At 48.1% G+C, this 24,741-nt stretch overlaps 2 protein-coding genes across 2 annotated transcripts; both read left to right on the forward strand.

The window, feature by feature from the left end:
- Positions 1–12,762: 12,762 nt before the first annotated feature.
- LOC109750291 (uncharacterized) lies at positions 12,763–15,732 on the forward strand. Its single transcript, XM_020309252.4, has 3 exons — positions 12,763–13,156; positions 13,361–13,452; positions 14,119–15,732. The coding sequence occupies exon 3, from the start codon at positions 14,121–14,123 to the stop codon at positions 15,354–15,356; it is 1,236 nt and encodes a 411-aa protein (XP_020164841.1). The 5' UTR covers positions 12,763–13,156; positions 13,361–13,452; positions 14,119–14,120; the 3' UTR covers positions 15,357–15,732.
- LOC141022595 (uncharacterized) lies at positions 15,428–18,818 on the forward strand. Its single transcript, XM_073498858.1, has 3 exons — positions 15,428–15,553; positions 15,983–16,043; positions 17,839–18,818. The coding sequence occupies exons 1-3, from the start codon at positions 15,428–15,430 to the stop codon at positions 18,816–18,818; spliced, it is 1,167 nt and encodes a 388-aa protein (XP_073354959.1).
- The last annotated feature ends 5,923 nt before the right edge of the window (positions 18,819–24,741 follow it).

Genomic DNA, 24,741 nt, shown 5'->3' on the forward strand with positions numbered 1-24,741 from the left:
TAGTCACACTCGATTCAACTAAAGTTGGAGAAACATACGCCCACTAGCCACCTGTGTGTGAAGCACTTCGGTAGAACCAGTCTTGCGTAAGCGTACGCGTAATGTCGGTCTGAGCCGCTTCATCCAACAATACCGCGGAATCAAAGTATGACATGCTGGTAAGCAGTATGACTATTATCGCCCACAACTCTTTGTGTTCTACTCGTGCATATAACATCTACGCATAGACCTGGCTCGGATGCAACTGTTGTAGAACGCAGTAATTTCAAAAAAAATCCTACGATCACGCAAGATGTATCTAGGTGATGCATAGCAACGAGAGGGGAGAGTGTTGTCCATGTACCGTCGTAGACCGAAAGCGGAATCGTTATGACAACGCGGTTGATGTAGTCGTACGTCTTCATGATCTGACCGATCCTAGCATCGAAGGTACGGCACCTTCGCAATCTGCACACGTTCAGCTCGGTGACATCCCATGAACTCTAGATCCAGCTGAGGTCGAGGGAGAGTTTCGTCAGCACGATGGCGTGAGGACAATGATGATGAAGTTACCGACGCAGGGTTTCGCCTAAGCACTACAACGATGTGAATGAGGTGGAAATCTGTGGAGAGGGGCACCGCACACGGCTAAACAATCAACTTGTGTGTCTATGGGGTGCCCCCTCCCCGGTATATAAAGGAGTGGAGGTGGGGAGGACCAGCCCTCTCTATGGCGCGCCCAAGGGGGAGTCCTATGCTACCTATTGAGCATGCGTTGGTTTTCCCTTGAAGAGGAAAGGGTGATGCAGCAAAGTAGCGTAAGTATTTCCCTCAGTTTTTGAGAACCAAGGTATCAATCCAGTAGGAGGTTACACGCAAGTTGCCTTATACCTGCACAAACAAATAAGAACCTTGCAACCAACGCGATAAAGGGGTTGTCAATCCCTTCACGGCCACTTGCAAAAGTGAGATCTGATAGAGATAATAAGATAAATATTTTTGGTATTTTTATGATATAGATTGGAAAGTAAAGATTGCAAAATAAACGGCGGAAGAAATAGTAAATTGGTAGGAAAATAATATGATGAAGATAGACCCGGGGGCCAGGTTTCACTAGTGGCTTCTCTCAAGATAGCAAATTCTACGGTGGGTGAACAAATTACTGTCGAGCAATTGATAGAAAAGCGCATAGTTATGAGAATATCTAGGCATGATCATGTATATAGGCATCACGTCTGCGACAAGTAGACCGAAACGATTCTACATCTACTACTATTACTCCACACATCGACCCATATCCAGCATGCATCTAGAGTATTAAGTTCATAAGAACAGAGTAACGCATTAGGCAAGATGACATGATGTAGAGGGATAAACTCGAGGAATATGATATAAACCCCATCTTTTTATCCTCGATGGCAACAATACAATACGTGCCTTGCTGCCCCTGCTGTCCCTGGGAAAGGACATCGCAAGATTGAACCCAAAGCTAAGCACATCTCCCATTGCAAGAAATATCAATCTAGTAGACCAAACCAAACTGATAATTCGAAGAGACTTGCAAAGATAACAAATCATACATATAAGAATTCAGAGAAGAACCAAATATTGTTCATAGATAATCTTGATCATAAACCCACAATTCATCAGATCTCGACAAACACACCGCAAAAAGAATTACATTGAATAGATCTCCATGAGAATCGAGGAGAACTTTGTATTGAGATCCAAAGAGAGAGAAGAAGCCATCTAGCTAATAACTATGGACCCGAAGGTCTGTGGTAAACTACTCACACATCATCGGAGAGGCTATGGTGTTGATGTAAAAGCCCTCCGTGATCGATTCCCCCTCCGGCGGAGCGCCGGAAAAGGCCCCAAGATGGGATCTCACGGGTACAGAAGGTTGCGGCGGTGGAAATAGGGTTTCGTGGTGCTCTCGGATGTTTTCAGGGTATATGAGTATATATAGGCGAAGGAAGGGGGTCGGTGCAGCCACGAGGGGCCCACGAGGGTGGGGGCACGCCTACCCCTTGGGCGCGCCTCCCTGCCTCATGGCCGCCTCGTTGCTTCCTTGACGTCCACTCCAAGTCTCCTCGATTGCGTTTGTTCCAAAAATAACTCTCCCGAAGGTTTCATTTCGTTTGGATTCCGTTTGATATTCCTTTTCTGTGAAACACTGAAATAGGCAAAAAAAGCAGCAATTTGCATTGGGCCTTTGGTTAGTAGGTTAGTCCCAAAAATAATATAAAGTGTATAATAAAGGCCATTAAACATCCAAAACAGGTAATATAATAGCATGGAACAATGAAAAATTATAGATACATTGGAGACGTATCAAGCATCCCAAGCTTAATTCCTGCTCGTCCTCGAGTAGGTAAATGATACAAACAGAATTTTTGATGTGGAATGCTACCTAGCATAATTCTCAATGTAATTTTCTTTATTGCGGCATGAATGTTCAGATCCGAAAGATTCAAGACAAAAGTTTAATATTGACATAAAAATAATAATACTTCAAGCATACTAACAAAGCAATCATGTCTTCTCAAAATAACATGGCCAAAGAAAGTTATCCCTACAAAATCATATAGTCTGGTTATGCTCTATCTTCATCACAAAAAATATTTAAATCATGCACAACCCCGATGACAAGCCAAGCAATTGTTTCATACTTTTGATGTTCACAAACTATTTCAATCTTCACGCAATACATGAGCGTGAGCCATGGACATAGCACTATATGTGGAATAGAAGGGTGGTTGTGAAGAAGACAAAAAAGAGAAGATAGTCTCACATCAACTAGGCGTATCAACGGGCTATGGAGATGCCCATCAATAGATATTAATGTGAGTGAGTAGGGATTGCCATGCAACGGATGCACTAGAGCTAAAAGTGTATGAAAGCTCAACAAAAGAAACTAAGTGGGTGTGCATCCAACTCGCTTGCTCACGAAGACCTAGAGCATTTTGAGGAAGCCCATCATTGGAATATACAAGCCAACTTCTATAATGTAAAATTCCCACTAGTATATGAAAGTGACAACATAGGAGACTCTCTATCATGAAGATCATGGTGCTACTTTGAAGCACAAGTGTGGTAAAAGGATAGTAACATTGTCCCTTATCTCTTTTTCTCTCATTTTTTTATTTTTTTTATTTGGGCCTTTTCCCTTTTTTATGGCCTCTTTTTTTCTCTTTTTTTTCGTCCGGAGTCTCATCCCGACTTGTGGGGGAATCATAGTCTCCATCATCCTTTCCTCACTTGGGACAATGCTCTAATAATGATGATCATCATACTTTTATTTACTTACAACTCAATACTTAGAAAAAAATATGACTCTATGTGAATGCTTCCGGTGGTGTACCGGGATATGCAATGAATCAAGAGTGACATGTATGAAAGAACTATAAAGGTGGCTTGCCACAAATACGATGTCAACTACATGATCATGCAAATCAATATGACAATGATGAAACGTGTCATAACAAACGGAACGGTGGTAGGTTGCATGGAAATATATCTCGGAATGGCTATGGAAATGCCATAATAGGTAGGTATGGTGGCTATTTTGAGGAAGGTATATGGTGGGTGTATGATACCGGCTAAAGGTGCGCGATATTAGAGAGGCTAGCAATGGTGGAAGGGTGAGAGTGCGTATAATCCATGGACTCAACATTAGTCATAAAGAACTCACATACTTATTGCAAAAATCTATTAGTTATCGAAACAAAGTACTACGCGCATGCTCCTAGGGGATAGATTGGTAGGAAAAGACCATCGCTTGTCCCCGACCGCCACTCATAAGGAAGACAATCAATAAATAAATCATGCTCCGACTTCATCACATAACGGTTCACCATACGTGCATGCTACGGGAATCACAAACCTTAGAACAAGTATTTCTCAAATTCACAACTAGTCAACTAGCATGACTCTAATATCACCATCTTCACATCTCAAAACATTTATCAAGTATCAAACTTCTCATAGAATTCTATGCACTTTATATGATAGTTTTTATTATACCTATCTTGGATGTTCATCATATTAGGACTAATTTTATAGCCAAAGCAAACTACCATGCTGTTCTATAAGACTCTCAAAATAATATAAGTGAAGCATGATAGATCAATAATTTCTATAAAATAAAACCACCACCATGATCTAAAAAGACATAAGCGAAGCACTACAGCAAAATTATCTAGCTCAAAAGATATAAGTGAAGCACATAGAGTATTCTAATAAATTCCGATTCATGTGTGTCTCTCCCAAAAGGTGTGTACAGAAAGGATTATTGTGGTAAACTAAAAAGCAAAGACTCAAATCATACAAGACGCTCCAAGCAAAACACATATCATGTGGTGAATAAAAATATAGTCTCAAGTAAAGTTACCGATGGACGAAGACGAAAGAGGGGATGCCTTCCGGGGCATCCCCAAGCTTAGGCTCTTGGTTGTCCTTGAATTTTACCTTGGGGTGCCTTGGGCGTCCCCAAGCTTAGGCTCTTTCCACTCCTTATTCCATAATCCATCAAATCTTTACCCAAAACTTGAAACTTCACAACACAAAACTCAACAGAAAATCTCATGAGCTCCGTTAGTATAAGACAACAAATCACCACCTTAAGGTACTGTAATGAACTCATTATTTATTTATATTGATGTTAAAACTACTGTATTCCAACTTCTCTATGGTTCATACCCCCCGATACTAGCCATAGATTCATCAAAATAAGCAAACAACACACGAAAAACAGAATCTGTCAAAAACAGAACAGTCTGTAGTAATCTGGATCAAAGGTATACTTATGTAACTCCAAAAATTCTGAAATAAATTTGTGGACGTGAGTAATTGTTCTATTAATCATCTGAAGAAAGAATCAACCTAAAATCACTCTCCAGTAAAAAATGGCAGCTAATCTCGTGAACGCTAAAGTTTCTGTTTTTTACAGCAAGATCATAAAGACTTCACCCAAGTCTTCCCAAAGGTTCTACTTGGCACAAACACTAATTAAAATATAAAACAACATCTAAACAGAAGCTAGATGAATTATTTATTACTAAAAATAAACAAAAATCAAGAAACTAAAATAAAATTGGGTTGCCTCCCAACAAGCGCTATCGTTTAACGCCCCTAGCTAGGCATAAAAACAAGAATAGATCTAGGTATTATCATCTTTGGTATGCAATCCATAAGTGGCTCTCATAATTGATTCATAAGGTAATTTAATTTTCTTCCTAGGAAAGTGTTCCATGCCTTTCCTTAACGGAAATTGGAATCTAATATTTCCTTCTTTCATATCAATAATTGCACCAATCGTTCTAAGGAAAGGTCTACCAAGAATAATAGGACATGTAGGATTGCAATCTATATCAAGAACAATGAAATCTACGGGCACATAATTCCTATTTGAAACAATAATAACATCATTAATCCTTCCCATAGGTTTCTTAATGGTGGAATCCGCAAGATGCAAATTTAAAGAACAATCATCAAATTCACGGAAACCTAACACATCACACAAAGTTTTTGGAATCGTGGAAACACTAGCACCCAAATCACACAAAGCATAGCATTCGTGATCTTTAATCTTAATTTTAATAGTAGGTTCCCACTCATCATAAAGTTTTCTAGGGATAGAGACTTCTAATTCAAGCTTTTCTTCATAAGATTGCATTAAAGCATCAACGATATGTTTAGTAAAAGCTTTATTTTGATCATAAGCATGAGGAGAATTTAACACGGATTGCAACAAGGAAATACAATCTATTAAAGAACAATTATCATAATTAAACTCCTTGAAATCCGAAATAGTGGGTTCATTGCTATTTAAAGTTTTGACCTCTTTAATCCCACTTTTACCAATTTTTGCATCAAGATCTAAAAACTCCGAATCATTGGGACGCCTTTTAACTAAAGTTGACTCATCTCCAGTCCCATCATTATCAAGATTCATATTGCAAAACAAAGATTTAATAGGAGACACATCAATCACTTTTAGATCTTCATCATTATTATCATGATAACTAGAAGAACACGCTTTCATAAAGCAATCTTTTTTAGCACGCATCCTAGCGGTTCTTTCTTTGCACTCATCAATGGAAATTCTCATAGCTTTGAGAGACTCATTGATATCATGCTTAGGTGGAATAGATCTAAGTTTCAAAGAATCAACATCAAGAGAAATTCTATCCACGTTCCTAGCCAACTCATCAATCTTAGGCAATTTTTCTTCAAGCAAAGCATTGAAATTATTTTGCGAAATCATAAATTCTTTAACACTAGTCTCAAAATCAGAGGGCATCTTATTAAAATTTCCATAAGAGTTGTTGTAGGAATTACCATAATTATTAGAGGAATTACTAGGAAACGGCCTAGGATTAAAGTTTCCTCTATAGACGTACCAATGAAATTCACATCCATAGATTCATTATTATTCTCAATCAAAGTAGACAAAGGCATATCATTAGGATCAGAAGAAACACTCTTATTAGCAAACAATTTCATAAGTTCATCCATCTTTCCACTTAAAACATTAATCTCTTATATTGCATGAACCTTTTTACTAGTAGATCTTTCGGTGTGCCATTGAGAATAATTAACCATAATATTATCTAGGAGTTTAGTAGCTTCTCCTAAAGTTATTTCCATAAAAGTGCCTCCCGTGGCCGAATCTAAAAGATTTCTAGAAGCAAAATTCAATCCAGCATAAAATTTTTGTATGATCATCTATAATTCAAACCATGAGTAGGGCAATTACGTATCATTAATTTCATCCTCTCCCAAGCTTGTGCAACATGCTCATGATCAAGTTGCTTAAAATTCATAATATCGTTTCTAAGAGAGATGATCTTACGGGAGGAAAATACTTAGAGATAAAAGCATCTTTGCACTTATTCCATGAATCAATACTATTTTAGGCAAAGACGAAAACCAAGTTTTAGCACGGTCTCTAAGCGAAAATGGAAATAGCTTCAATTTAACAATTCATTATCCACGTCTTTCTTCTTTTGCATATCACACAAATCAACAAAGTTGTTTAGATGGGTAGCGGCATCTTCACTAGGAAGGCCAGAAAATTGATCTTTCATGACAAGATTCAACGAAGCAGCATTAATTTCACAAGATTCAGCATCGGTAATAGGAGCAATCGGAGTGCTAAGAAAATCATTGTTGTTGGTATTGGAAAAATCACACAATTTAGTATTGTCTTGAGCCATCGTGACAAACAATCCAACACACAAGAACACAAGAAGCAAGCGAAAAGAGGTGAACGAAAAAGAGGGCGAATAAAACGGCAAAGGTGAAGTGGGGGAGAGGAAAACGAGAGGCAAATGACAAATAATGTAATGCGAGGGATAAGAGTTTGTGATGGGTACTTGGTATGTCTTGACTTGACTTGACTTGGCGTAAGCCTCCCCGGCAACGGCGCCAGAAATCCTTCTTGCTACCTCTTGAGCATGCGTTGGTTTTCCCTTGAAGAGGAAAGGGTGATGCAGCAAAGTAGCGTAAGTATTTCCCTCAGTTTTTGAGAACCAAGGTATCAATCCAGTAGGAGGTTACACGCAAGTCGTCTTATACCTGCACAAACAAATAAGAACTTTGCAACCAACGCGATAAAGGGGTTGTCAATCCCTTCACAGCCACTTGCAAAAGTGAGATCTGATAGAGATAATAAGATAAATATTTTTGGTATTTTTATGATATAGATTGGAAAGTAAAGATTGCAAAATAAACGGCGGAAGAAATAGTAAATTGATAGGAAAATAATATGATGAAGATAGACCCAGGGGCCATAGGTTTCACTAGTGGCTTCTCTCAAGATAGCAAATTCTACGGTGGGTGAACAAATTACTGTCGAGCAATTGATAGAAAAGCGCATAGTTATGAGAATATCTAGGCATGATCATGTATATAGGCATCACGTCTGCGACAAGTAGACCGAAACGATTCTGCATCTACTACTATTACTCCACACATCGACCGCTATCCAGCATGCATCTAGAGTATTAAGTTCATAAGAACAGAGTAACGCATTAGGCAAGATGGCATGATGTAGAGGGATAAACTCAAGCAATATGATATAAACCCCATCTTTTTATCCTCGATGGCAACAATACAATACATGCCTTGCTGCCCCTGCTGTCACTAGGAAAGGACACCACAAGATTGAACCCAAAGCTAAGCACATCTCCCATTGCAAGAAAGATCAATCTAGTAGGCCAAACCAAACTGGTAATTCGAAGAGACTTGCAAAGATAACAAATCATACATATAAGAATTCAGAGAAGAACAAAATATTGTTCATAGATAATCTTGATCATAAACCCACAATTCATCGGATCTCGACAAACACAGCGCAAAAAGAATTACATCGACTAGATCTCCAAGAGAATCGAGGAGAATTTTGTATTGAGATCCAAAGAGAGAGAAGAAGTCATCTAGCTAATAACTATGGACCCGAAGGTCTGTGGTAAACTACTCACACATCATCGGAGAGGCTATGGTGTTGATGTAGAAGCCCTCCGTGATCGGTCCCCCCTCTAGCGGAGCGCCGGAAAAGCCCCAAGATGGGATCTCACGGGTACAAAAGGTTGCGGCGGTGGAAATAGGGTTTCGTGGTGCTCTCGGATGTTTTCAAGGTATATGAGTATATATAGGCGAAGGAAGGAGGTCGGTGGAGCCACGAGGGGCCCACGAGGGTGGGGGCGCGCCTCCCTGCCTCGTGGCCGCCTCGTTGCTTCCTTGACGTCCACCCCAAGTCTCCTGGATTGCGTTTGTTCCAAAAATAACTCTCCCAAAGGTTTCATTCCGTTTGATATTCCTTTTCTGCGAAACACTGAAATAGGAAAAAAAACAGCAATTTGCACTGGGCCTTTGGTTAGTAGGTTAGTCCCAAAAATAGTATAGAAGTGTATAATAAAGCCCATTAAACATCCAAAACAGATAATATAATAGCATGGAACAATCATCAATTATTGGTAGAGACGTATAATCCTACTCCCGGTGGGAGTAGGTTCCCCCCTTTCCCTAGTTGGAGTAGGAGAAGAAGGAAGAGGGAGAAGGAGAGAAGGAATGGGGGGGGCCCCACCCAATTCGGATTGGGCTTGGAGGGCACGCCCTCCACCTGGCCGCCTCCTCCTCTCTCCCACTAAGGCCCAATAAGACCCATTGACTCCCTGGGGGGTTCCGGTAACCCCCCCGGTACTCCCGTAAATGCCCGAACTCACCCGGAACCTTTCTGATGTCCAAACATAGCCTTCCAATATATAAATCTTTATGTCTCGACCATTTAGAGACTCCTCGTCATGTCCGTCATCACATCCGGGACTCCGAACAACCTTCGATACATCAAAACACATAAACTCATAATACCGATCGCCATTGAATGTTAAGCGTGCGGACCCTACGGGTTCGAGAACTATGTAGACATGACCGAGACTCGTCTCCGGTCAATAACCAGTAGTGGAACCTGGATGCTCATGTTGGTTCCTACATATTGTACGAAGATCTTTATCGGTCAAACCGCATAACAACATACGTTGTTCCCTTTGTCATCGGTATGTTACTTGCCCGAGATTCGATCGTCGGTATCTCAATACCTAGTTCAATCTGTTACCGGCAAGTCTCTTTACTCGTTCCGTAATGCATCATCCCGTAACTAACTCATTAGTCACATTGCTTGCAAGGCTTATAATGGTATGCATTACCGAGTGGGCCCAGAGATACCTCTCCAACAATCAAGTGGAAAATCCTAATCTCGATCTATGCCAACTCAACAAACACCATCGGAGACACCTGTAGAGCGTCTTTATAATCACCCAGTTACGTTGTGACGTTTGATAGCACACTAAGTGTTCCTCCGGTATTCGGGAGTTGCATAATCTCATAGTCATAGGAACATGTATAAGTTATGAAGAAAGCAATAGCAACAAACTAAACGATCATCGTGCTAAGCTAACGGATGGGTCAGGTCAATCACATCATTCTCTAATGATGTGATCCCATTCATCAAATGACAACTCATGTCTATGGTTAGGAAACTTAACCATCTTTGATTAACGAGCTAGTCAAGTAGAGGCATACTAGTGACACCCTGTTTTGTCTATGTATTCACACATGTACTAAGTTTCCGGTTAATACAATTCTAGCATGAATAATAAAAATTTATCATGATATAAGGAAATATAAATAACAACTTTATTATTGCCTCTAGGGCATATTTCCTTCAGTAACATACCGATGACAAAAGGGAACAACATATGTGTTTTTATGAGTTTTTGTGTTTTTATGTACCGAAGGTAGTTCGGAGTCCCGGATGTGATCACGAACATGACAAGGAGTCTCGAAATGGTCAAGACATGAAGATTGATATATTGGAAGGTTATGTTTGGACACCGGAATGGTTTCGGATGAGTACCGGGGGGTTACCGGAACCCCCCCAGGGGGTCAATGGGCCTTCATGGGCCTTAGTGGAAGAGAGAGGAGGCGGCCAAGAGGTGGGGGCGCCCCCCCAAAGCCCAATCCGAATTGGGGAGGGGGGCCGGCCCCCCTTTCCTTCTTCCACTCTTCCCCTTCCTTCCCCCTCCTAGTTGGACTAGGAAAGGGGGAAACCTACTCCTAGTAGGAGTAGGAATCCCCCCCCCTTGGGGGCGCACCATGAGGTCGGCCGGCCCCCTCCTCCCCTCCTTTATATACGGGGGAGGGGGGCACCCCATAGACACACAAGTTGATTCTTAGCCGTGTGCGGGGCCCCCTTCCACATATTTCCACCTCGATCATATTGTCGTAGTGCTTAGGCGAAGCCCTGCGTGGGTAACTTCATCATCACTGTCAACACGCCATCGTGTTGACAAAACTCTCCCTCGACCTCAGCTGGATCTAGAAGTTCGAGGGACGTCACCGAGCTAAACGTGTGCAGATCACGGAGGTGTCGTGCGTTCGGTACTTGATCGGTTGGATCGCGAAGACGTTCGACTACATCAACCGCGTTACTTAACACTTCCGCTTTCGGTCTATGAGGGTACGTGGACACACTCTCCCCGCTCGTTGCTATGCTTCTCCTAGATAGATCTTGCGTGATCGTAGGATTTTTTTTGAAATACTACGTTCCCCAACAAGTTTCATATGCACAATACTAACTTATGATACTACCACTTCAGGAGGTCTTAGGGTATAATTCTTAGCATGCCATTGTAGGCAGAGGTAAAATAACAACTACCTACTCAAAGCAACACTGTAGGAAACATCTGATAGCAGATAAATAGAGCCTAAATCATAGGCAAAGTTAAGTTAATGCATCTTTGGATTTCTGGTGGTAGAACTATAAAAAACTGATAGTAGATAAATAGAGCTTAAACCTAAGATAAATTTTAGTACATAAATAAAGCTGAAAGACCTTTTTTAACCAGCGGCATACAATTTGCCTCCTCTGTTAATTAAGAAGAGAGTAGAGTTTTACAACCCCACCCATAATTTGTTTGACTCCTTCCACATACCAAGGCTAACACAAAGGCAAAGCACGACCAAAATTGTCGGTGTTGAGCACCCCAATTCCACCATACTCATACATGCGACAAACGGCCTGTCAATTGACCTTGCACTTTGCACCGGTAGCCTTATCCGATACAATGAATTCTTTTGATTCAGGTGGTAGAATTGCATCCTAGAACTACCTTTTTCTCCACTAGCAAAAACATGAGCACATTACTAGAAATTGCAATTATTTAACCAATATGGTGCATTATGTGACTTATGCAAGATTTAAAATAACAGACTATACGACATCCAAATCAGTTACAACGACACTAAATCGCGCTTTAGCGATCCTACGTTAGCCAATTCTGCATGGATCAAACCTGGCCATATAGACCTGGCTGACACAACATGGCGCAACCCCACTGTAAAACGGAATGGCACGGCGCGACCAATATCGGCCCTTTTATAGAAGGGTTGTGCCATCCGGCCTGAAAACTTAGCTTTCAAAATTAGAACAACACGGCATGGCTGCAGGCCGGCCCACGCTAGAAAAGTCAAAATAGCCCTAAGAAGGCCAAAACATGTTCATAAAAGCTCAAACAACCCCAAAAAGGTCCCACAGTTAAAAAGGACCATGTCGTACCTAGCCTTAAGGCCTGGCCTTGGGGATCGGCCTTGTTCCATGGCAGACTAACTGTCGGCCCAGACCTTTTAATCGTATACTTGGCTGAAAATCCATGCCCGCGGGCCGACCCGCGAGGCACGGGCCATATGGCTAGCTTTAACATGGAGGCAGGCAGACCCGGCCAGATGGGCCGACACGGCACGACCCATCGAGGCACGTCTAATACACGGGGCATGTCGTGCCGGCACTCGTGCCATGCTTCTTAGCCCACACACGACACAACAAGGAAACAGGCCGGCCCGCCGACACGTTTGGCCCACTAGGCCGTCTGATTTTGGACTGTTTTTTGGGCCTATTTTGGCTCTTTTGGGTAGCTAATTTATAAAAAATTCTAAAAATATATAAAAAAGTAATTTTTTTAGGGAATATAAAAAAGTAAATGGGTCGTGCCGTCCTGGCACTTGTGCCGAGCCTCGCGGCCAGGCACAGCCCGATTATAAACGTGCCGGGTCAGGCCCATGGTGGGCCAGACACGCGGGCTATCAGGCCAGCACGCCAGGACCGGGCCATTTGGCCACCTTTGGAGGCAGGCCACCACGTGTTTCACTGGTATGTCTAAAAAAAAACGTGTTTCACTGGGCAATAAGTAACCGTCCGATGGTGCCTGGTGTCCCGATCCCAGCCGCAAAATCCATCTCTTCCTCCTCTTCCAAATAGCCTTCGCCTCCGGCTCTCCGCCCCTCCTCTGCCCCCCAGCCCCAGAACACCCGCTCAGGCAAAGCCGGCGACTCCCTCCCCCCTCTCACACGCCCGCGACGCCTGAATCAATCATGAACATGGTACTGGGACCAGTCCACATTCCTAGCCCTCCGTCGGCTATAAGTACCCCAGGCCACCACCAGCCGCGCGCATTTCCGGTCTCACACACCCGCCAGGCCGCCAGAGAGGGGTACCGCCGTGCCGTACCGGTGGGAGGGGAGGAGGAGGCCACCGCGGAGAGGCGCACGGGACTAAGCGGCGACGCTCGACGATCCCGTCCTCTCCGGGGAGCTCCTCGATCTGCAGCTGTTCGAGGTGGGTTCCCGAGCTCAGTTGCCTCGCTTACTGGTTCTGGACTGATCGGCGTCGCTGGCTGGCGAATCTCTCCGATTCCTCACTGAATTTGATCGAATGGCGTCTCTGGTTTCGGAATTCGGGCGGTTTAGTGCTTGCTCCTGGATTAATCGCTTGTGTTTGCTTCTGCTGCGTTCTAATCCGTTTCCTGCAATCTCGTTTCAGCGATCAAGCCCTTCCCTGCATTCCCTGAGCAATCCGAAACCGCGCCGCCCTCCTCTCACGCGGGTTCACGAGACAGGAACTCGAGCCTTCAGGTAATAAATCCCATTCCATCCCACGAATTTCTGACGCCTTCTTCCGTTTCCTGCAATGTGTGATCAAATGCCGTCTCCGTGTTTGTGTAAATGCTCCAAAGAAGCAACAACTTGTGAGCTGAGCGTATCATTGTGTGCTGAATGTGGCGTATCACTGTGTCCTTAGTTGCTGCGTAGTTAAACTTAAACCCCGTGATGATGTGAGAATTTTCACATGTTGTTGCAACTTGTCATTGCTGGCGCATGTTATTGTCTTCCCTCAAACTATCACATCATGGCTGGTTGTTTCACAGTGCTTTTAAAAAAGCAGCATCTTATAAACTATTTTGCCCCACTAAAACCTACTTGTGCTTTTGATTAATCTGTCAGGGAAGACTTCAGTTCGGACTGTAGATTATGATTCAACTCCCCTGTTGTTTACAGACATGCGGTTTTTTTTTCCTGAATAGTAGAGGCAAATTTATTGCTTCCTTATGCTTCGGTAGTGGTGGTGGAGCAGTTCTGTAGTTTTTTTCAGTTAGATGCGATAGTTTATTTTGATGCATATGGTGTAATGTTCTAATGCACTTTGCCTTGCGCTCCACATGTTGTGGAAAAAGATTAGTGAGTTAATGTTCAGTTCATCTCTCTGTGTTCTGACTTGGTGCATCTTTGTAATGGTTTTAGATATGGCACCACGAGGAAGACCTCCGAAGCATGTGTGCAACAAGTGCTATAAGAACTTTCCTTCAGGGAGGGCTCTTGGAGGCCACATGTCACTCCACTGGCGCAAAGTGAAGCAGCCAAAGGGAACACCAAGCCCTCCTGCCACTGTTGTCGACTTGAATGTGTCGCTGCTGAGTCCAAGTGATGAGGAGACTTTCCTGCGGTCCTCAGGAACACAATGCCAGCTGTGCTCAAAGGTGTTCTCTGCCTGCGATTCTCTGAGGAAGCACATGAGAGAGCACAGGGAGAAGAACGTCTTGAGTAAGCCCGCCGAAGAAGCAGCTGGGCTGATGGAAGCTCGGGTCATTGCTGGTGGTGGCTGCAATGTCCTGTTATCCCCTGTGAAGCGCAAGCGGTCAAAGAGGGGGGTACCACCACTCAAGTTCAATGAGATGGATGCTGCAGCCTCTCTCCTGCTGCTTTCAGAGCATTCTAGCAAGATTTCAGCTTATGAAGATTGCTATACAGAAGTTATGGACAGTTTTGCCCCCAATGTGTCGAAGGATGTGAAGCTGAATGCTTTTGATCATCAACTGGTTCGATCTGCTGAGTTCAAGAAGCCGAAAGGTTGCAAGTGTTCAGCTTATGATATTTTCTATGGGCAATGTGTTAAGGACAACAACTTGATCCCCAATGTTGCCAAGGAAAAAACTTCGATCCCTAATATTGCCAAGAATTCAGCTTGTGAGGATTGCTTTGGACAATGTGAGAAGGACAGCAGCTTGATCCCAAATGTTGAGCTGAAGGAAAGAAGTTTGATCGCCAATGTTCCTGAGAAGGACAACACTTTGATCTCCATTGTTCTTGAGGAGGTAGAGCTGAATGTGCTTGATCATGTGCTGGCTGGAGATGCTGAGCTTAGGAAGAAGCAAAGAACTGACAATTCAGTTGAGATGAAGCGTGCTGATCTTTCAGCTGCAGTGAAGGTCAAGAGGCACCAGTGTAATGCCTGTGGGAAGTCATTTGGGTCAGGGTCAGCGTTGGGAGGCCACATGAGGTGGCACCTTCCTAGATCCAATGATCGCCGTCATGGGTTCGCCGAAAGCCCTGATTCTGTTGCGATGAAAGAGCAAAAGCAGAAGCTTGAATTGGACACCAAGTTTCTTGATCTCCAACTTCCAGGTCTCACTGACATCACTATTTTCTCGGGCTTGAAATCTGAACCTGAGCCGTGGCGTGTTGCAAGCAGCGTTCACTGAGCCAATGCCGATGCACACTGTTGTCTGAACTGCTACAGTCACTTCACTTTTGTGTATAGTCAATCAGCCTGATGGCAAAACTTCCAATTTGTCCATTTGTAAATAGTCACAAGCTTTGCACTGATCCTGCTCTTTACCGGCAAATTTTCGTGGCAGTAAAGGCCAAGGATCTTATGCAGTTGCTTGGTTGGTGCACAGTACAGCACCTTTGCTCAGTTGAATGCACAAGCATGAGATTGTGTCATTCTAGCACTAACTAATGATCTGGAGTTGCCTAACTGCCGTATGCTTCCTCCTTGCACACATTTGTGTCTGTAAATGTTCATATCTTGAAATGGTTCTGCAATAAAAGAGAAGCTGGTCAGAGTTTTTCCAATTTGTTACTGTATTTGTTTGTTCTGTTGGTTTTTGGATGTGGTAGCAAGAAATAACTAATCACTGCTCTGATTGTCACTGTCGTGGCACTGTCAATGTCATGCATTATGGCATTGGTTTTTGTGTTCAATTGGTTTCTTGTGAATGAGGCATTCTGCTATGCTCCCTAGACTGAAAATCTGGATTTGCAGTTGTCTGTGCCAAGTTTCCTTTATGTTGTTTGCTTGCATTTCCTATGTGGTTTGCTGCAGTTTCTCCATCTTCCACTTTTTGGTGGTTTCTCGCTGAAACTCTGCCTGTGTGCAGCTGATGGTAAGTACAGTGATTCTGCCGTCCCTAATCTGGTTCTGGGTTCTGGTCGTGGATGCATGTCTGATATTCCAGTCCCAGATAGACTAACTGTATTTGAATATTTTCAAACACGGAGATCTTCCGCGATGGATTTGTCAATGCGCACAGAGCCATTTCTTCCTTCGCAAGAGTGTAGAGCGTACTGCGGCATGTGTGATTTGGGATCCATTTCATGTTTTTGTGATGTTCCAGTGTGTTAAGCTTAATGTATAAGTCCGAACTAATTGAAGGGCTAGACAATCCACATGTATACTTCAACACCCCTTTCATGTGTGACGCGGAAAGTCAACACATGAATAGGCTTAAATGTATGGCTCAAAGAGGCCTATCCGTGGACACAGAGGGGGTAACCATAATTTTTGAACCAACACAACCAAAAGTCCGAACTGATGAAAAATGCAACAATCCACATATACACTTCAACACAGTGCTTTTAGCTACAGAGACTGTAACACAACTGTGTGTGCCTCCCTTCTATGTCACTTCATTAAGTCCGACGACTAGGGATGAAATGACGTTTAGTTAATTTTACCTAGCTTGATAGTTCATTTTTTTCCAGAAAAAAGACTATTGAATTGTTAGACCATAAGTGGGCTTAAACGGGATTAACAGGACCCGATTTACATCTCTACCGACGACCTTCATCTGCATGTATCCCATGAAGAATGATTAACATCTGCACAAGACTTTCCTGATAATGGGTTCTACACCGTTGCTTCCAAGGTACTGCAGTCCGAGTAAACTGTAGTATCTCTGCCTCCAGCCCTGTTAGTAAGAAGTGCAGTTTACCCTCAAAAAATCAAAGTTACCAAAAAACTTGATGTTTAGGCTACAGATCAAATGAGAGACACACAAAAACTACTGCTCCCTTCGACCTCGAAAACAAGCCCCTAATTTCCTCCCCTCTTTTCTAAAAAAACTACTACTTCCTCTTGGTCTTCGCCGATAGAGCAAACCTATGCCGCTTCAATCTCACGAGGTCAACTGACATAGCTCGCTTGATGCTCCCTGCATGTGGAGGATGCTCCTGCTGCCCCCACCGTCGGTCAAGTGACAAGCCCCAACCGGATGCACTAGCAACAACTCCATGCTCACCACATCATTGCCTGCTCTGGAACAACCACACCACGACTGACCTAGTGCTCCCATCGCAAGATTAGACTCCACGGCAATGCTTTCAATGAAGTAATGACACCTCGGGAGTCATGCCCTAAAGGCTGACTAGCTACCCCGGGAAAGCATCCCACGCGCTGGGATGCAAGCCCGCCGAAAGCCTCACACATATTGTTTGCGCCCCGGCTGATAGAGCCTAACGCCTCTAACGCTGGGATTTACGAGCGCATCGCCGGAAATCCTGAAATAAATCCAGGAATAATGCGAGCACCAGGATTTGAACCCTGATGGGTTGGGGATACCACTGTCCACCTAACCATCTCAATCACAGGTTGTTTCGCATCACCCCTTGATTTGTTTCCATTGAATAAAGAGTCGAAGACCGTACATTACGGCGTAATAATACCAAAAAAATGTGAAGAGCCAGACCTTAAAAAACCCGACTACTCGTATAATCACCATGGATGCCCTCTCCGGCGGCGGCGGCGAACGACTCCCAGCTATGGATGACCTCTCCAGCCGCAGCGCCGCTTCGCCTCCGCCTCTTACTCTTCCGCTTCCGCATGACGACCTCCTCCTGGAGATCCTCCTGCGCCTACCGCCCGAGCCAATCTACCTCCTCTGCGCCTCCCTCGTCTCCAAGCACTGTGCCGCCTGGTCCACGACGCCAGGTTCCTCCACCGCTTCTGCGCCTTCCACGGGGCGCCTCCCGTGCTCGGCTTCCTCAACAACCAGCCGGGGCCTCCCCTCTTCGTCCCCACCTCCGACGCCTTCGCTGCAGTCCCCTCCTCCACGTTGTCCCACGACTCCTGGTGGGCCTTGGACTGCCGCCACGGCCTCGCCCTCCTCCAAAACAGGAACTCCGGGAATCTCCTGGTCTGGCACCTCATGTCCGGCGAGCAGCGCTGCTTGCCGCGGCCGCCGCCGACGCTCGATGAGTACGATTGCGGACGCGGCTTCAACGCCGCGGTTCTCCGCGCGGCCGGCAACGAGGACCGCCTCGACTGCCCGTTCCTCGTGGCCATGGCGTTCACCCACGGCGTCGATGCTGATCTGACCTCCGCCTGCGTCTACTCTTCTGAGACCGGCATCTGGGGAGACGTCATCTCCGTCTCCACGCTAGAGGAAGTTGTGTCGTACCCAACGACTCTGATCGGAAACACGCTCTACTGGCCAATGAGCGCCGGTTGCATCCTTGAACTTGATTTGGCTAAGCATAACTTGGATACAAGCGAGGTGCCAAACGATATGTTTTGCTACTATGACGGCATTGTCCTCATGCCGGCCGAGGATGGAGGCCTTGGTTTTGCAGCGGTTGATGATCTCATTCTCCATCTCCACATGTTCTCAAGGGTGACCACCATTGACGGCACGCTAGTCTGGACGCTTCACAGAGCCATTGATCTGAACAAGTATTTTGCACCGAATGTGGTGCTGAGGTGTAAGACGGTTCCAGTGAGGACAATTGGTTTTGCTGAAGATGCTGATGTGGTTTTCATTTATGTTTTTGATTGCATCTACATGCTCCATCTCAAGTCTATGCAGTTTGGTGAGGTGTTCGAGAAAGGAATCTATGGCAGCATTTTTCCGTACACCAGTTCCTCTAGGAATGATGAAATGTAGTTGTATAAGTCGATGTCTTATTAACATACTCGTTATCCAAAGATGAACATTCATTTTTTTTTTTGACGAAAGAGCAGCAGGATGCTGATTTTCATTGATGTAGTGGAAAGGACGGTACAGTTGCAAGAAAGGGTCAGGGAACCCTAGCAAATCAGGACTAGCAGCCCCGCGTAATTTCCTTGGCCTCTACCCGGAATCATGGTGGTTGGAAGAAACTGGTCATTGGGGCTAAGCCCGCTTGTAGCCACGATCTGGCCTCGTCTAGGATTCTGGAGTGGACTTGGTCCGTCGTGCTGGCCTTGGAGTTGAAAATCCGCTCGTTTCTCTCTTTCCAAATGCACCAGGATACCAGCAGGCAAGTGGCTCGCCATGTCGCCCGGCTTGCACGTGGTAGCGATCGTGTCTGCTTCCAGAACCGCGATCGGAGGCTGTTGCCAGTGTCCATCGGCAGGTTGGAGTAGGGGCTTCCCAGTGATTGCGCCGTCTTGAGCCAGACCTGTGCAGAGAAAGGGCAGGTCGCGACGAGGTGGACGGCAGTTTCCGGCGCTCCTCGGCATAGCGCGCAAACCGGGTCATGTGGTATTTGCCGGCGTTGAAGATTGTCCGCTGTGAGGCATTTGCCCCGCAGAAGGATCCAGGCGAAACACTTGGCACGCGGTGCTGCCTTGGCCGACCAAATGATTTCCTTGTCGTTGGTTGGGATGGCCCCTTGGAACATCATTCGGTATGCCGAGGCGGCGGAGAATTTTCCGTCGGCCGTCCACTTCCATCGCAAGGAATCTGCTCTGTCCTCCTGCAAAGTGATGCCCGCTGCCACGTCCCAGAGCTCGCATAGCTGGTGTAGCACTGCCGTGCTTGGATTTGGTTTGACATATCCCAGCCATGCGTTGCCGTCGAGCGCAGCCCTGAGTGTTAGCCTTCGTCCGTTGCAGTGCGCGAAGAGATCAGGCCATCGGTCTGCCGGCCTGCACCCCTGCGCCCAATGTGCGCGCCAGAAGCTTGTTTTTCGCCCGTCGCCAATGATGATTTCCGTGGAGGCTCTGAAGATGCAGTCGGCGGCCGGATCATGGGGCATTATCAAGTCCATCCATGGCCTGGCGTCGTCCGTCCAGCGTAACCAGTGCCAACGTGCCCGTAGCGCGGCCCCCTGGCGCTGCAGATCGAGTACTCCGAGGCCGCCTAGCTCGCGGGGCCTGCACACCTCCTTCCAGCTTACCAGACACTTGCCGGCCGGAGCGGCCTCATCTGCCGCCCACAGGAAGCCATGCCGCAGCTTGTCTATCATCTTGAGGAACCAGGTCGGTGGTGCGATGGCCATGATCCGGTAGATTGCCATCGCCGAAAGCACTGTCCTGACAAGCTCGATCCTGCCAGGGAGTGCGATTAATCTTGTCTTCCAGCCCCTTAGTCTCTTGGCCAGGCAATCTATGACAGGTTGCAGGTCGTCCCGGCGGAGTCTTGTGTCAGAGAGAGGCAGGCCCAGGTAGGTGATCGGCAGGGTCTTGGTGGAGCACTCCGTTTCCACAACCGTCTCTTCAACCTGCCTCAGCGCGCACGCGATTGGGGTAGCCGCGCTCTTTGTCCAGTTTGTCCGCAAACCAGAAGCAGAGCGGAAGAGGTCCAGCAGGGTGACGGCGGCATGCATCTCGGATCTTGAGGGGTTGATGAACAGCACGACGTCGTCCGCGTACATTGAAATTCTGAATGGCATCCTGATGGTGCCAATGCTTCGCAGCACCTGGGCTCGGCTAGCGGCCTCCATGAGGGCAGCCAGGGAGTCCATTATGATTGCGAAGAGCAGCGGCGACAGGGGGTCGCCTTGTCGGAGCCCCTGGCGGTGGTCTATTGTGTCAGAGAGATCACCGTTGATGTTGATCTTGGTTGAAGCGGTTGCAAGCAGCCCAGCTATCCAGTTAATCCACCGGCGGCCGAATCCTCTGGCTCGTAGCAGCTCCAGAAGGAACTCCCAGGAGACTGTATCGAAGGCTTTTGCAATATCTATTTTCAGAAGAATCGCCGGTGTTTTCCTCGCCTTAAGGGTCTTGATCATCGCCTGGACATACATGAAATTATCAAGTATGGAGCGCCGCTTGATGAACGCACTCTGGCAAGGCGCCACCAGGCCATCGATCACCGCCTGCAGTCGCCTGGCAAGGATCTTGGCGATAAGTTTGGCGACGCTGTGGATCAAACTAATAGGCTTGAAATCAGTCAGTTGCGAGGCCCCTTCAGACTTGGGTAGCAGGATCATGACAGCTGTGTTGAGCGCCTGGAAATTGGTGGAGTTGCATGTCGCGAACTTGGCGATCGCTTGCATCAGATCCGTCTTGATTATGTGCCAGCAACTCTGGTAGAAAAGGCCCGTAAATCCGTCAGGCCCGGGCGCCTTTTCTGCGTTGGTCTCGTTGATGGCTTCGAGAATCTCCTGCTCTCCGATGTCAGCTTCTAGGTGTTGCCGCAGATCATTGTTCGGTATGTATCCGAGGGCCGTGAAGTTGAGGGAAATAGAGCGCGGCGCCGGCTGCCCAAGCAAATCAGAGAAGAAGTTGCCGGCGAGCCGTAGCTTGTCCTGTTGGCCGGCGAAATTTTGTCCGAGGTGCATGAGGGATTGTATATGATTCTTCCTCCTTCTCGATGAGGCCTTCATGTGGAAAAACTTTGTGCAGGCATCTCCCTCTCTGATCCAGAGGACCCTTGCCCGTTGTCTCCAGAAGGAGCGTTGCAAGGCACTGATGCCAAGCAAACGCACCTTTAGATTGTTGCGGAAGCGATGCTCATCGGTGGTCAGGTCTCTGGTGTCTCTTGCTTTGTCCAGCCTGTATATCAGTTCATTGATCACATCGAGGGAGCGGTTCATCTGACTCAGGTTCCGGCTGTGCCAAGCTTTGAGCGCCCGGGCAACTCTATCGAGCTTGGTGCTCATGATCACATACGCATCTGGTGAGGCGACCGGTTGTTGCCAGGCCGTTGCAACCACCTCCTGAAACCCATCCATGCGGACCCAATAGTTCTCGAACCGGAAATGCCTGTTGTGTTTGAAGCCGATGTCGCAGGACAGCAAGAGCGGACAGTGGTCGCTGACAGCTGAGGAAAGTGCTTGCAGGAGGTATGAGGGGAAAAGATCATGCCATCCCTCGTTGAACAGAACCCTGTCAAGCTTGACCTTAGTTGCATGTTGTTGCTCGTTGCTCCAAGTGAAGGATCGTCCGTGAAGGTATAAGTCCTTGAGCTCCATGTCAGAGATGAAACGGCGGAAAGCGTTCATCATTCTCCGGTTGATCCGTGTGTTGGACTTGTCCGCTGCCTGACAAATGAGATTGAAATCTCCGACACATATTGTTGGGCCTGGGTTCGCATTCATGGTCGCCCTCAACTCTCCCAAAAAACTGATCTTGTCTGCGTCTGCCTGTGGCCCGTAAACCCCAATGATCCTCCATGCCTTCCCTGATTTCCGATGGCAGCAAGCCGCCGTAATGAAGGACTGGGAGCATTGCGTTGAGGAGACCGAAATCTCATCGTCTTTCCATGCCATGATGATCCCGCCCCGGGTACCGTCCGCTGGCTGGAAACAGAAACCAGTGAAGGCAGGCCCGCAGCACTCCCGAACAATCTCCGCGAAAACATCTGATAATTTTGATTCTTGGAAGCACACGAAGGATACATTAAACTGCTGCACTAATCTCCGTACTACGCCTCTTCTAGCAGCCGAGTTCAAGCCTCTGACATTCCAAACTAGCATTGGGCAACTATCCATGGAAAACTACTGTGTCGAAACTGCACCACCGGGGACTGCACTAGACCGCGAGGCTAGATGGTCCAGCCACAGGAGCTGCCTTGACTCCAGGAGCAGCCGCCAGGGCCGTGAGCGCCTCGATCTGGGCTTGGGTGAGCGGGCGCTCGAAAGAGAGCTCGTAGCGGCGCAGAGCCTCCTCCCGGGGCCGCTGATTCCGAGCTTCTGCATGATGAGCTGCCGCGCACGGGCCACCGCGTTCAGAGTGGCCGTGGTCTTGGAGGCAAGCCGCCCGCTGCGCCTGGGGTTTGGGATCGGTGAGCGTCGGCGGCGAGTCGCCCTCGTCTGCATGGCCGGGCGCGGCAGGATTGGTGGCGCGAGTGGGAGGGTCACGTCCGCGACCAGCTGGTCCACCGCGGTCCGTGGACCCACCATCCCTCCTGGCTGTGGGCCCTGTGCCTCCTGCGCCAGGGCCGTCAGCGCCCGGTCGGTCGCCTGCGGAACGAGCGGGGTGGCAGCCCGCCGGCAGTGCAGGCGCAGCCAAGCGGCAGCCCGCCGGGCTGACCCGTGCCCCCCAGCAGGCGAGGCGGGGGCCATGGCCGCGCCGGACAAACGGATCAGTCCAAGGCCGCTGACCAGAGGCGTCATCGGGGCCACCTGGCTCTGCCCGAGGGGGGGAGCCAGTGCAGCAGCGTCAGCGCTCGCCCTCCCAGGCGAATCATGGGGAGGGGATGTTTCCTCCTGGTTGTCGTGGATGGCCCCACCAGAGCTTGCCACAACAGGAGTCAGCGGGTCCTGCTCCCTGACAGTCAGCGGTTGGCTGCATGGCGCATGCGCATGCACGTCGGGGGCTGCGCCAGGGATCGCAGTCGCTACGCTCTCCGCGCCCCCCATCGCCGCCGCCAAGGGGGAGACGCGGAGCCGCCATTGAGGAAGCCGGTGATCTTGTCGTCGGTGACGATGGCGACCTGGCGCCCCTGGTACGGTCTGGCCCTCGCGCCTTCCAGGCGAGAGAAGACCGAGGTGCGCCACGAGGCGGACCGGGAGCCGTCAATGCTCCCACGCGCCCATGGAAGGGGCCGCACGCCGATGCGTTCCCCCTCCCGTCCCGCCCCAGGTCCGTCGCGGCCATGCGGGGCAGCGAACTCCTCGAGCTCGTCCAGGTGCACCAGCACCAGGCCCGCTGCACGCGCGGGCAGAGGGGGAGGGGGGTGGAGTGATCCACGGTCTGCACGAAGCCGGGCGGCAGGCGCAGGTGGTCGAGGGGGTCGATGTTGCGTCGTGGCTCGTGCGCGCCGAGCTCCACCCAGTGCGGAAGCTTGTCCGGTGTCTCTACCCACGCATAGAGTACGAAGAAGGAGGTGTCAGTCTCGTGGAGAGAATCGACCTCCACGGCGTCGATCCGGACCATCGGGAGCATCTTGGCGACCGCTGAGAGCGACCATGACCCCAGCGGCACGCCCTCGAGGAAGAGCCGAGCCCGGAAACGCAGCGTCTTGAGCTCGGACCGCGTGTGCCTCGACCAGTCCTTGATGGCGAACAGCGAGCCGCGGCTGTCGTGAAAGACACCGCGGTCGAAAACGGTGTCGCGCCAGAGCGGGTCGGTGAAGCGGGCGATGAAGGAGTCGAAGTAGAAAGAGACGAACACCGCCGACGGCGGCAGCTCCGGGAACTCCGCCATGATAGCCTCCTTGACTCTGGCCGGGTACATCCCCTCGGCCACCACCGAGATGAGCAGGGCAGTGGCGCGCAGGCGGATTTCCCTGTCGGCCATCTCCTGGGTGAAATCAAGGAGGACCGTGGAGCCAAGCGGACGCCTCTCCGGGGCGCCAGGGGTCAGCTCCGCCTGAGCCATAGCTGCAGGCGCGGGGAGGGAGGCGGCCATGGCGACCGGGGTGTCGGGGAAGACTAGCCGCTGGTGGGCAGGCGGACGAGTGGCCGGGGGAGGCCCGCCGGCGGCGCGTGGCGGAGGAGGAGGCCGGGTGGGTCGGGGGCCGCAGAGAGGTGGGAGCGGCTGGCGAGGGAGGTGCTTGAAATGGCTGTTCTTGCGTATGTGGCCAAGGCGCGCGCAGTGGATGCAGCGGGTGCGGCTTGTGCAGCGCAGAGTGGGATGGGCGGGTTCAAGGCACCGAGGGCAGCGGCCGACGAGGTCGGCCTTATAGGAGTAGTGGAAGTGGCGCGATGTTGCAGCCC

The sequence above is a fragment of the Aegilops tauschii genome, chromosome 5, assembly GCF_002575655.3.
Source record: "Aegilops tauschii subsp. strangulata cultivar AL8/78 chromosome 5, Aet v6.0, whole genome shotgun sequence".
Classification (NCBI taxonomy): Eukaryota; Viridiplantae; Streptophyta; class Magnoliopsida; order Poales; family Poaceae; genus Aegilops; species Aegilops tauschii.